Source organism: Glycine max, chromosome 15 (assembly GCF_000004515.6).
Source record: "Glycine max cultivar Williams 82 chromosome 15, Glycine_max_v4.0, whole genome shotgun sequence".
NCBI lineage: Eukaryota > Viridiplantae > Streptophyta > Magnoliopsida > Fabales > Fabaceae > Glycine > Glycine max.
Window position 1 is genome coordinate 12189090 of NC_038251.2, and position 14158 is coordinate 12203247.

The 14158-nt window shown below is 30.6% G+C and overlaps 1 protein-coding gene across 1 annotated transcript; it reads right to left on the reverse strand.

The window, feature by feature from the left end:
- Positions 1-306: 306 nt before the first annotated feature.
- LOC100819367 (uncharacterized) lies at positions 307-2390 on the reverse strand. The gene is made up of 5 exons (NM_001255627.2): positions 1987-2390; positions 1776-1882; positions 1510-1657; positions 850-1044; positions 307-731 (listed from the first exon to the last, which is right to left on the reverse strand). The coding sequence occupies exons 1-5, from the start codon at positions 2197-2199 to the stop codon at positions 501-503; spliced, it is 894 nt and encodes a 297-aa protein (NP_001242556.2). The 5' UTR covers positions 2200-2390; the 3' UTR covers positions 307-500.
- Positions 2391-14158: the final 11768 nt, after the last annotated feature.

The following is a 14158-nucleotide window of genomic DNA, read 5'->3' on the forward strand; positions in this document are numbered from 1 at the left end:
AAAACGATCTAACTGAGCAATTTTTATTAATCAGAGGACCAAAATAATAAAGAAAACCATGTTGAATAGTGTCTATTTATTATTGAATAGATCACGCTCCGCACATTACACAACTCAACATTGTCAATCATATTGCAAAAGACACAGTGGCTCATCATTGTCGATCATTGATTGCAAAAGCTAAAACTGGTAAGGGGGGAGAACATACGCCAAGTTTTGTTGAGCATTGCAAGGGTTATTTAGTTGGTTAGTTAGAGTAGTTTGCTTTGTGAATGGGAAGCTGAATGATAAATAACACAGCAAAAATTGTGGAAGCCACTGTTATTAAAAAGAGATTATGCAGTACTAGAGCAAACTCTGAACACATGAAATGTTATTTCATATTGCTTGCTCATGAAGAAACATGAGCTCTACTACTTCAATATAGCTAAATTTTGTAAACTCTCTGCCTTCAGGAATATATGACTAGGGACTACACGCAACAGAAACACCCCTCCCTTTTAGGGCTTAACTATTTTCAAAATTGAAAGAGCATGAATTGGTGGCAACTTGGATTGGCAGAAGCTCTGCCACAGCTCCATCTTCTCTTCCGAGTCCTTTGTCAGTGCTTCATACATTGAAGTTGCAACACTTCGCGCTGCATCTCTTGCCTCTGGAAGTCTATCATTCAGTAAATCAGCTGCCACTTCAATCAGTTCAACCAACCCAAACTGCTCCATTTCTTGAAGCCCCTGCAAACATTCACATGAATGAATGACTCGACCTTAGAACAGTGCATGGACACAAACACCAACAATGCAAAAGAAAGACATCATAGTTAATTGGTGGGTGTTTGCAATGTTAACTCACCATCTTGGAGACACATCTGGAGAGAGAAACAGCAGCCTTAGCCCTGACCCTAAGGTTTTTGTGACTCCCATATACCCTCATTTTCTGAAGCAGTGGAAGAGGGGCCATGGAACCAACCATTAAGCCAAGTGCCCTGTCAGCTTCTTCACACACAAACCTTTTGTCTTGGGATGCCTTCAGCAGCAGCTGTAGCAGCTGTTGAAATTCAACCAAACAACACATTCCAACCCATTGGTCAACAATATATCATATTAAAAAGGTTCAAAATATGTTTTAGGTTCCTCAACCTCAAGTGGGTCAAAATTGATTTTAGTTTTCCTACATTTTAAAAATAGTGATTTTGGTCTTTGTATCTTCTGAAATATGGTGGATTAAGTGCATGTTGGGTTTGCTTATTGTGATGCATATTTCAATATAATCTAACGGATAACAGCAAAATGAAAGCAAAAACAAGGGTCCTGATCCTTTTGGAAAAATACTTTTGCCTCAATATACTTTTCTACTTGATTTCCAAACATGCACTTAGTCCCTTGTCAATCAGAAATAGACAATTTGATGGATTTTTTTAATCCAATTTTAACCAAAAACACATGTTTATTTTACCCTTAAAAAATAAAAATAAAAAAACAGATCACCCAAGAGGAAATTGAGTCCAAGTACCAAGCCATCAAATGCATCGGAGATTTCTGGGTCATGCAACTTGTCACCAAAGGCGTTGAAAATATCAGCAGCAGCCATAATAGCAGTTTTGCAGAGAGCACTACGAGGGTTCCTCATTGTCTTCGCCACCACCAACACAATTTTTCCCCTGCCCACAAAACCATGTCATAAAATCCTCAAAACCCAATTGCTCCCACAACCAAAGTTCAAAACTTTACAAAAACACAGACATTTAATAAAGAGAGACAATAGAAAATAACCCTTACAAAATGGGGAACAGAAGAGAGGAGTGGTACATCGCGAAGCGTCTAACATCATTCAGCGACTCACAAACCTTCGTCCAATTTTTCGAATCCAAATCTTCAACCAAGCTCTGCATTTCCAAAGATGTTTTGCTTTCAAATTTAATGCTCCGAAGAAAAGTGAATTTGAGTTTTTTAACGGCACAAATGAGCAAAAACAAGAACATACACATACCTGAATCTTAACTTCAGGGTCCGACAAGGGCTTAAGGTTGTCGGAGGAGACATAGTCAACAGTGGCATCCCCAGATGAGGGCAATGGAACTATGTTTTCGCCATTGACGCCAGCACGGTCTTGTTGCTTTTGGGTTGCAAGAGCGACTTTGGGTTGTTTTTTAGGTCTCTCTGGGGTTGTTGGAAGAGCGTTGTCGATGGGTCTGAGTGCCATTGGTGAGTGAGTGTTGCAATGCAGCTCAATGAGAGAGATGAATCGAGAAATGAGACTTAGTTAGAGATTTGATGGGTACAAAATTTGTTTGATTGCTGGTATAAAAATCGTAACTTTTTTGCTTTCAGGTTTAAAAATGGAAAGAGACGTTGGGGGGTTTTGTGTGTGTAACGGTAACATTTCCAAGTGGGAAGATTTGTTTGAAGTTTGAAAGTAAAAGTTGCCTGTTGATAATGCCATTGTATTTTTCTTCTTCTTCGGAATCGTTGGGGAGTCCGTAATTCTGTATATTATTATTAGAATTAACATTGAGATTTAAATTAAAATTTGTTGTTAATGGTCAAGGATTTAGTTCAGTTGCTTAGTGTAAGAGTGATTATACTATTTTGATTTTTATAGATAAAAAAAATTGGTATTAATTTACCCCGATTAAAGCTTGAAATTTTGATTGGATTAAGAGTGAAAAATGAATAGAAGAGAAATATAAAAGATAGAAATAGAAGAGAAAGAGAAAATTGTGTATTGTTTGTTTGGATAAATAAAAATAAGAAAAAAGAAATAAAATTTTTAATTTTGTTTATTTGAATAATACAAATGATTAAAAATTATTAATAATATAAAAATATTTATACATTAAAAAATTTGATGTTTTACTCAACATCTTATCATGAATTTATTTATCCATTTTGACTTTTTGTTATAAAAAATATTTAATATTTTAAGAAATAAAATAAAAAAAACACAAATCTTCTTACCTTATAACATTTGAAGAGAAATTTTATTTTATCGTGGGATCCTTAAATTTTTACATTTTCTCCATCTTATTTTACTTCAAAGAAACACATGAAAATTGTATAGTCTCTCCATTTCATTCTTCCTCCAAAATCATTCAATGCAAATAATGGTAACGAAAACTTACAGCTCTATTGTCAGACCCGCTCTATTGAGAGACCAATTTAAGTATAAAAAATTATTATTGATACTTGGAAAACTTGTTACCTTGGACATTTTAACTTGTCCTACTAATACTTGTGATTCTATTTAAAAAAACATGTTTTTATTTGAGGTTGGACTGAAGATGTCTTAGCATAGGGTGAGTTGAAGATGCTCTTGTTGAGATCCAGTTGAAGATGCTTTGGCCGAGGTCGAACCAAAGATAACTGATAATAAGTTTAAGATGTCCTACTGGAGAATGAGTTAAAGATGTCTTAGCCAAGATTGAAGTTAAGACGCCCTAGCCAAGCCCCAGGTGAAATGCTCCAACCAATGCATGAGGTGAAGATGTCTTGGTTAAGGCCTAGGTAAAGATACTTTAGTTGAGATAAAGTTGGAATTACGTTGACTGAAGGTGAGTTGAAGTTACTTTAGTCAAGATTGAGTTAAAATTATTTTAGTTAAGGTCGAGTTGTAGATAATTTGATCAAGATCAAGTTAAAAATATTTTGTAAACGATTGAGAAAAAATACATTTTTGAAATAGTTATAATTCTTAATCCAATTCCCTTGTTAAATGGATTGTGTAGTGACAGACATTTTTAGGCCTAACTTTACTAATATACTTCCTTGTTATATATATATATTTTATTTATAAATATCCTTTTTTGGAGTACATTACAGAATATTAAGACTTTAACACATTCTAGAAAGTATTTTTTTTTTGTCAAAATTGACAAGTGTTAAAATGTTTACATTTTGGAAATATTTCCCAAAAGTGAAAGTGTTAAAAAATTTACATTTTGTAAAATACTTTCCAGAAGTATCCAACTATTAATATACCTAAAATTACTTTCTGTAAGTCAATTTTTAGAAGAAAAAGATGGGCTCAATTTCCTTTAAGTTGCTCAACATTTTTTGAGTTGTATATATCCACTTTTTTAATTTCTTGAAAAGAAACCTAAAAAAAATTAAAATTATATGATTCTGGCAATCATATAGGAATATGAATCCCATGAATGATTCGACATTCCAATCATAGTGATGAAAGATTTTTCAAGTGAAGTAATCACCAAAATCATGTTCTATTTGTCGATGACCTCCTATTAAGTAAAATTTTCACAACAAGTATAGTTAGGCACCTAAATTCTTTGTGACTATGATGTTACCATGATGGACTATTCCAAATCGTGCAAAGGTTGCTCCCTTAAAGAAATTTTTTGTGCCTGTTTGTTTTCTTTTGAAATTTAGCTACTAGAAAATACTCTCTAGAATATGAAAATTTTTACATTTCAGAAAGTACTTTTTTAAAGTGTTAAAATTTTAATACTTTCACTTTTGAAAATTAATTACCAAAATGTTAAAAAAATTACACTTCTAAAAAGCCCTGTTTGGAACGTGTTTAAATCTTAATGTTCTAATTAGTATTTTCCAGAAAAAGGATATTTTGGGAAGAAAAATAAAATAAAGGAAGGTATATTAATACAGGTGTAAATAACAATCTCCTAGTTATAAGTTTGGGCCAAACTCCTTGTTACATGGAGTATAGGGGTTGGGGGCTTTAAACCCCTCATTAAGTAGGCCAAAACAATTAGGATTATTTTAGAGAGTCTGAGCCCAGTGAACTAGCCCTAGGACTTAGGGTCAAAATCACACTTATACTATTATTAGTTATTATTCTTCTTTAGGAGTCTTAATGTCAGTGGAAGGAAGTTTCTTTACAGATGGAAGACAGATTTTAACTTACATATAAAAGTCAGCATTATTACCTTTTATTTTAGGCTTAATTGTAAATTTAGTTCTCCTTTATTTCATATTTCGAATTTGATCTCTTTATAAATTAATTTACTAATGCAATCTTCCATTTTTTTTATCCCGTTATTTTATTCTCTAATCTCAAAATTAAATGTCAACTGTTAGTTGGGAATATTGATCACCACATGTTAGGCTTTTATCGGATGATATTTTGGTGCACAAAATTAACCCTATCTAGAAAGTGGGAGTTAACTTGAAATTTCTTGCCCTCATAACTTGTTGCAACTTTAACCTTTCATGATTTCCATTTAGGTTCAAGCAGTAACAGGACATAACGTAACTAAATTTTATATCAAATTAATAAAATTTCAACAATCAATTCCCCATAACCAGAGCTTTATACAGTGGCAATTCTGCCCCCACAAAACTTGAAAGAGATAAAAAGGGATCAATTCTCCAACAGTTACTAGTAAACCCATTGAAGCTAAGATCCAATTCTTCCAGTGGCATTGAAGTCTGCAACAGCTCCTCCGGCACGGAACCAAAAGAAGGAAGCTGCCCAGTGATGAAGTTATCACTCAAGTCCAAAACCTGCAAATTATGAAACAGGCCAATGGTGGAGATTGTAAAGAAACGACCGTTCAAGTTGTTGCAACTCAGGTTAAGAAAATGCACGGTGTTCGCCAGGGAGGAAACATTCTCAACGGCGAGGGAGAGGTCAGGTGGAGAGTGTTGGTTGGTGGGGCCAAGGAGTAACTGCAGTTTGTAAAGGACAATCCGTTCTTCCTCTCCTCTCCCAAATTTCATACACTTTGCTGTTCGGCTGTTCTAGATAGGGTTAATTTAGTGCACTAAAATATTATCCAATAAAATTATGACACGTAACAGTCCATCAACTTTCATAATTAACAGTCAATCATGATTAATTTCGGAATTAAACACTAAAATAATCGAATTAAAAAAAAATTAGAAACTCAATTGATAAATTAATTCATAGGAAGACCAAATTCAAAATTTGAGAGAAATAGAGGGACTAAAGTTTGAAATCATATTATACTTTTAAAGCGAAATGCATTATTTCGACAAAATGGGTTGGCTTCTCTTTAAGTGGGTTCTTATTGCCAATAGTAGTAGTGTGGCACGTTATTTGGTAGTTGTTATAAACATACGATGTATATGGGCATGTGAGCTTGTTTCCTGTAGTGTTAATTATAAACCTTCTATTACAATTAGACCTGACCATATGGTATATCTCCAAAATGTATTTTTGGCTGAATATATAAGTAGACTCAAGTGAAATGGTTGTCTTATGCTATCAATCGATGTAGGTAGTGAGTGAACTTTCGGCTTTTTTGTGCCATTGCTTTTCACTTAGATGGAACTCGTGGTGGGCTTTTTGTGTCTCCACTTCTTATTGGATTTAGCATTTATTGTGCTATTGTTCAATTTTCATTATAATGAAATTTTATTTGCTTATGAGAAGAAAAGACAGTGGACTTTACGCTTTTATGATTGTCATCTTTGTTTGTGGTCTCTTACATTATGGGATTTGTATTATGTGGTGTTTGTGATTTTGAAATGTTGATATATAATTATCTTTGAGAAAAAAGAGGGGAGACACTCAAAAGAACGCATCTTGTTCTGGTTGTTATTATTGTTCGCAACAAAGACAAAGACTTCATTGTTAGAGAGTAAGCTGAAAATCTAGAATCAAATTATTTTTCAAATTAATTATGAGGAAATTTTAGGCATTCTTTCAATTAGATTGTAAGGAAAAAAAAAAGAAATAATCAATTGCAAGGAACAATGTAGAGCTCCAATTTTAGACAACTAACAAAATCTTTGATAAAAGATCAAACTTTGTCATTTTAGTCAATCTTTTGGTGGACTGTACAGTATTACATAATTCTGGAGATATTTCTAATTTTTTGCTCTAATAAAAGATTAAATTTTGTGATCTAAACTACTTTTTGTAGGTCTCATAATGGATACACCCTTTAATATTTATTTACAAGTTATTTTAAAATAATTAAAACTAATTAATTATATATTTTTTAATTACAAAAAATGTAACACAAAGAATAGAAAATAAATGAATGACTAAAATATTTAGCCATGAAGATAATGTAAACTTACGATAATACATAACATTGATCAGAAAAAATACAAACATCGACATTAAGAAAGAAAAATTAAATTTCATCATTATTCTCACCGAAACATTCTTAAACATGCTTCACCAATACTACTTGAAGTTGTTGGTGAACTTCTCTTGTCTGTATTAACATCTTGTTTCAGGTATTTAGCAAACTCAAGATGAGCATCATGAGATACGTCAACGTTTAAAATGTCTTTGTCAATATGATCATAATCAACATCAATGTTACCATTGTATGCATCTCGTTCATTTTCAATAATTATGTTATGTAATATAATGCATGTCAATATTATGTTCTTCATGATACCCATTTGCCAATTATGTGATGGACTAGATATAATTGCAAAACAAGATTTAAGCACACCAAATGTTCTCTTCACATCCTTTCTTGTCGCTTCTTGACATTTTTGCAAATAACTTTCTTTTTTCTTCCTCTGGCATTGGGATAGTCTTCACTAATGTGGTCCAATTAGGATAAATGTCATTTGCAAGATAGTACTTCATATTGTATGTGGCTCCATTAATTGTAAATTGAACTGGAGGAGTCCGACCTTGTAAAACGTCACTAAACACAAGAGATTGATTTAACACACTAATGTCATTGTTTGAACCTGCAACTGTGAAATATGCATGTCAAATCCAAAAGTCTTATGATGCAACTATCTCAAGTATTATTATGGGTTTCGATTATCACCTCTACGATATTAGTCTTGCCATGCAATTGGACAAATTTTGCATTCCCAATGCATGCAATCAATAGAATCCAACATACCTAGAAACCTATGTGTCTCTTCGATTTATAGGAGACGATTGATGTTGTTGTTAAGCCTTCTCAAATAATCATCTCCAAATATCTTGTTCACACCCTTTACAAAAGCTTGTAAGCTTTCAACTACAGTGCTTTCGCTTGGGCCGACTACTGCTCTATGCTTGTTGTTGCAATTGGCGTAAGTATCTTATTGTTTCTTCACTGGTGTTGTCTTCAAGTGCTTCATCGACAATTTGTTGTCAAACTCTATCGAAGTCAGAGTTTCGAGCCATTTTACGAGTAAGTGGGGGTAGAAAAAAGATTCAAGAAGTTTGAAGAAGGAAGGGTGTGCATGAATGAAAGAAAACTAAAGAATTAAATAACATCATCAAGAACGACTAGTTTTTACTGACTAATTTTTGTAAGAGCTAATTTTTATGATGACTATTTTTTAATGGCTACTTAAAAATTATGGATTTACAAAAATAACTTACGTAGTTAACAACAAACTTCAACATTCAGCTAATTGAAAATCAGTTACAATATAATCACTAATAAATTAACACATAAAAAACAAACTAACAAACTAATAAAAAAATTAATTAAAAACAAACTTAAACATACAACTAACTAACAATAGCTTAAGACATAAAAATTAACTACTAAACTTCTTTAAATTATAATTATAGGTGTTTTCGTGTTTCCTACTTTGATCTTTAGTCATGTTAGCTGTGTGTTTAATAAGAATGCCATACATCTTCGCAACAATATAATTGTGTTGAAAAAAAAATCATTTTTTCTTGACTTTCCTCAGCCCCCTAACTCTCCTCCCTTTCCTATTTTTCTTTCTATTTCCTTTGCCAACTACCTCTACCAACTCGCCCCTCCCCTTAAGCCTCTCCTTCCTCCCTCTTCTCCATTGCACTCCCTACCCTTACTTTCCTTCTATCGTGCCTCCCCTCTCCTCCCTCCACCCCTCATTCCCCTTCCACCGAAACCCACTTAGGGACACGATCTATCTCTCCCTCTCTCTCAAACCCGTCGCGTTCAAAGGCACCACCGCCGCCAATGCCTCTGCGGTGGCCTCCGACAGCATGTTCCTGGCGGCAACATTGGAACCCAGATCTGCCTTCAAAATGTTTCAAGAACACAACCGAAAATATGAACATGGATCAAATCTTAGATCTGTAATTTTTCTTTTTTTTTTCTTTTTTTTTTTTATTGTTCATGATTTTTGAGACAAGCTATTGGTGTTGTTGATGTTGAATCTGTTATTGTTGTTGCTCTTCTCCTTCCCTTTTCATTTTTTTCTTCCTCATTTTCGTTGCATCCTACAACCTTTGAGTGTGGAGAGAGACATTAAAATATCTTTTTTTGAAACACATGTATATCTTGCTTGTTCTTCTAGAAGAATAGATCTCTACGGTAGAGATCAATCCTCTTTCTCTAACAACATATCTTACTAAGATCATATGTTGCACCAAAGGTCAAGGTCAAGTTGTAACTATTGGAGATGCTATAACTCAAACATTTCCCGAGACAAAATAAAATAAAATATTTTTTATGATAATTACTAGCTACATTTCAATGGCCATAATTTTCAAGTCCCCTATTTGGTTTAATATAGTGCACGAGGTCTCCAAAAAAATGAAATAATTGTTATATGTTTAGCAAAATAAACTGAAAAACTAATTGAAAGTTAAAAAATTAACTGAAGATAGACAAATTAGTTAAAATTGAGTAATTGAAAACTAAAAAATTAGTTTATTAAATTATTAATATTCAATAAAATTAACAATTAAAACAAGCTGAAAAATGTAAAATGATAAAAAATAATAAAATTATGATTTATTTAAATAAGAGTAATTAGAAAACTGGATAAATATATTGAGGAAAAAAATATAAAAGGTTAAAAACTAACGTTTTAATAAATGTTACTTGAAATAGTATTTTAAAAAACTTCCACTCTATCAAGTTATTATTAAATATTGGGAATATATCCAATCTCTTAATAAGATTATTATAAACCAGCTCTCTTACAAAGCTTATGACAGCAAGGAAATCAACTGAGACCATCGTTTCACAAAGATGTTGGAAAATTCCCTAACAAAAGATCTTATTGAATTGATGCATTCAAACGCTAAAGAATGAAAGCCCAAAGGAAAAGCTAATTGAAATGCCGAACATAACCATAGTATATATACTCGCTAGCTTGTTTTAATTGTGGGGAGTTCCTATATCTGATTGGTGGGTAAGACAATGGGAAACTAATTCTTAGTACGATGGTTTTATCAGGTCAAACTAGGATGCATCTAATTTCATAAATGGTTTGTGACATGAATCAAACTCTCTTGGACCAAATAGTCTAGAGTTAAATTCTTCTCGCTTTCATTCTTGCATAAAATTTTTAGTGCAAGAAAGGTGAAACAATGCTCTGTTCAGAACTATCACTGAGGCCCTAGCAACATTACAATGATTACGTAGAAAGGTTAGCATGAAAAATTGCTGTATTCAAAAGAAAATGGAATCATATTCTACTTTTAAAAGTGAAATGCTTTATTTCAATAATATAAACTGTTGTTTGGCTTTGGCAGTTACGTTTCTTTTCAAATGTGTTGCTGATTGCTTGCAGTGGTTGTATTGCACCTTTCTAGGTTGTTGAGTAAGGCCTTATTTTCAGTAACGTTAATTACAAAGGTAGACCTGACCTTGTGGTATATCTTTCAATCAATGTACTTTCATGTGCACATGTGCATGTTGAATTGATTCTAGCATCCAAAATCATGGTGAAAATTTGAATTAAGTAAAAATGATTATTTGTTGCTTTGACTTTCAACGATATTGGAATTGATTATGAAAACTTTAAATCCAATTCAAAAAGATTATCAAGCTCAATCTATTACAGAACATGTGTTGTGCCGTGTTGGTCCTAGTGGGCAAATGATATATGTTCACATGATAAGATACGCCAGTTTTGTAAACTTGTTTTATACACTAAGGAGAGCAAATGGGCGATTGTTCACCTAAAGTTATCAAATCAAGCTTATTATATGGGCCATTCTAGGAACCGTCAAATTGCATCCGTGTGAATGAGTCCCCATTTTTGTCACTCAACAAGTGTATACATTTTATTAACATTCCGTATTTCTTTTTAAAAAAATGTTTAATAGATACCAATTAACCTATTCAACACTTAGAAAGATAGATAAAAATAAAAAAATATAAATATAATAAGATTTATAATTAAATTGAAAGAAAAAGATAAAAAAGATAAAAAAATATTGATAAGATATTTAAAATTAAAAAATATTTATATATCATTATTCTTGTTTTTATCCATCTCTTGTTTTCATATTATATTATATCAAGTATATAAATTATACTATTATTTTGTCTTTCTTCTCTTTTTACTTTTTTATTGAAGAGGTGTCCAAGAATATTCTCCTTACGAATTTCACCAACAGCTCATGTATAACTAACATTTACCGACATACGTATGAGTTGTTTGCACGAGTGGCTAACAATGAATGATGGGACATCCGTCTAATGTGCATGTGACGCTAGAAGACAAGGCTTTTAAATAATCAAATAAATGCAATGGAATACGGTAGGTAATCTTTTTGATGTAGAAGGGAAGTAATAACTAATAAGGTTTGAATAAATACAAAGAGTAATGTTATTTTCATAAGAAACTTATACAATAATTATATATATACATATATATTACTTATCTTATTCTATATTTCTTTCTTTTCTCTTCTTTTCTGTCTCTCTTTTATAAAAAAAATAAGTAAATTATATTAATTATCCTTTAAGTTTTATGAACTTATTTAATTTTTATTTTTTAATATTTACAATTATTTATCTTAGAAGAAATGTCAGTATAACGTATACGGAGTGTCGATGCATATTTTTTAAAAGTTAAGGAAGATTAGGGGAATGTATAAAAGAATGTTAGTGTATATTAAAATAAAAAAAGATAAATAGTTATTTTGTCCCTGACAAATACTTGAAAGATGAAAATACAATCTCCGAAAATATAAAAAGTGCCACAAATATATTCGGTCATTAATTCTTGTCCGTCACAATTAATAAAATAACTTACATGGCACACAAGGACAAATTTGTTACTGAAATGATTGTTAACGCGATCATATTGACTAGATTGTACAAATATTTCAGTAAGATATCATTTTTTGACGTAAATGTCAGTAATTTTTTGTTGGACGAAAATGTCAATATTTTTTAATTGGAGGAAAAAGTCAGTAAATTTCTTTGGACTTAAATGTCAGTATGTTTCATTGGACAAAAAATGTTAATAAGTTACCATTATTTGATGAAAATGTAAGTAACTTTTTATTGGATCTAAATATCAGACTGTTTCTATTGAACTAATTTGTTAGATCCAAATTTTCGTTTCATTTAAGAGTAAAATATAATTTTAGGACAAATTTTTGTCATTTTTTTATCGTTACAAACATAACATTACAATAATCACTTAAAAAAATATATTGACAAAAATAATTTAAAACAAACATAATAACGATAATATTGATTATCAATCATAATTTATATATTATAATAAAAATTATTCAAAATAAACATTGTAGCAGTTTACCAAAATTAAACATTGCAACAATGTACCAATCATTACAAATTTTTCCAAATTACCCTAAAAAATAAATATATCTCATATTTCACTTCTTCAAATCTTGGTTATTTTGTTAACGTTGACGAACGAAAGTTAACGGCCGAATATATTTGTCACACTTTTTATACTTTTAAGGATTAAATTTTATATTTTAATCTTTTAGAGACACATTTGTTAGCAAATTACACATTCAGGGACAAAAGTGACTATTTACCCATTCATATTCCTAGAGAGTTGGAAGACGAAAGTCAATAAAATATTATATAACAAATATGTCTCTATGTTGATAATTAGAGATGGTCACGTTAACAATCATTTCAGTGATAAATTTGTCCCTATGTGTTACGTAGGATATTTTATTAACAGTGACAAACGAAAGTTAACGGTAGGATATATTTGTCACACTTTTTACACTTTTGGGGACTAAATTTTGTATTTTCATCTTTCAATGATACATTTGTCAGTGAATTACACATTTAAGGACAAAAATAACTATTTATCCAAAAAAGAAAAAAAAATAGTATAATAGTAGATAGAAGTAAGAGGTGTTTGTCCAATGAAAAAATAAAGTGATGCATCGAAAGTGTAAAAAAAAAATTATATTATCACATTATCAATTAATTATAAGTCATTGTGTATGATAAGTTTGTTGATTTTTATAATAATTGCCTTGAAAGTTATATCAACAATGATTTGTTATTGGTTGACAATGTAAAATAGTTATTGTATCATCATTGAACTCTTGCATAAATTCATTAAACTTGTGATTAATGTAATTTACTCTAAGAGCATCTACAATGAGGGTTTCTTGAAGGATTCCTTATAGTTTCTTTTCCATTGGAGCAAATCTATATGACAAAGAAAATTTCTTAAAAATAAGATTTGTATCTTCTATCAGAAACTATTTTTTAGCAATAAAAATAATATTTAACTGACACATAACAACACCATAATTAAATCATAAGTAAGTGAAAATAAAAAATAAAAAAGTGTGAGTTTCTTGAAGTTTCCTAGAATTTCTTACCATTAGAGCAAAATTATGTATAGATTTTTTTTACAATAACATGACATTGTGAGAACCACAAAAAATACCATAGGGATCACAAAAAGTAACTTAAGAAACTCACTTAAGAAATTTTTATTGGAGATGCTTTAGTCCAACTCACTTAAATATTTTTATATATAAAAATGACTATGAAAAACTTTGTATGTATAAACTTCTTTTATTACATGATTTATCAACAAAGTTTTTATATTATATGTGTGTTGGAAAAAACATTTCAGTTAACTTTTGGTTTTTTATTATTAGCTAAAAAATTTATTTGATTGTTTGATAAATGAGTCTTTTTAGTAGTTTCTAGCATTTTTTTGAAATGTTAATTTTTAATTTTTTATATTTTTTTTTCCTTGGACACTTAGTAGATTTCCTTTATAATCATTTTATTTGAGATAAAATTTTATTACTTTTACCTTTTTTTATATGATAGGGTTTTCTCATTTTTACTTTTTTATTTATATGATATTGATAGTGATATATAATAAGTTTATGTAATTTTTTATATTTATTTTATATTTTATAAATAAAAAGCTACAAGTGTTTAAAATTAATTTAATATTAAAATTATAAATACTACAAAATATATTTTTTATCAAGAAAATTAAATTAAAATGTATAAAATCATCACAAAAATAAGTTCATTTATGTAATTTTACAT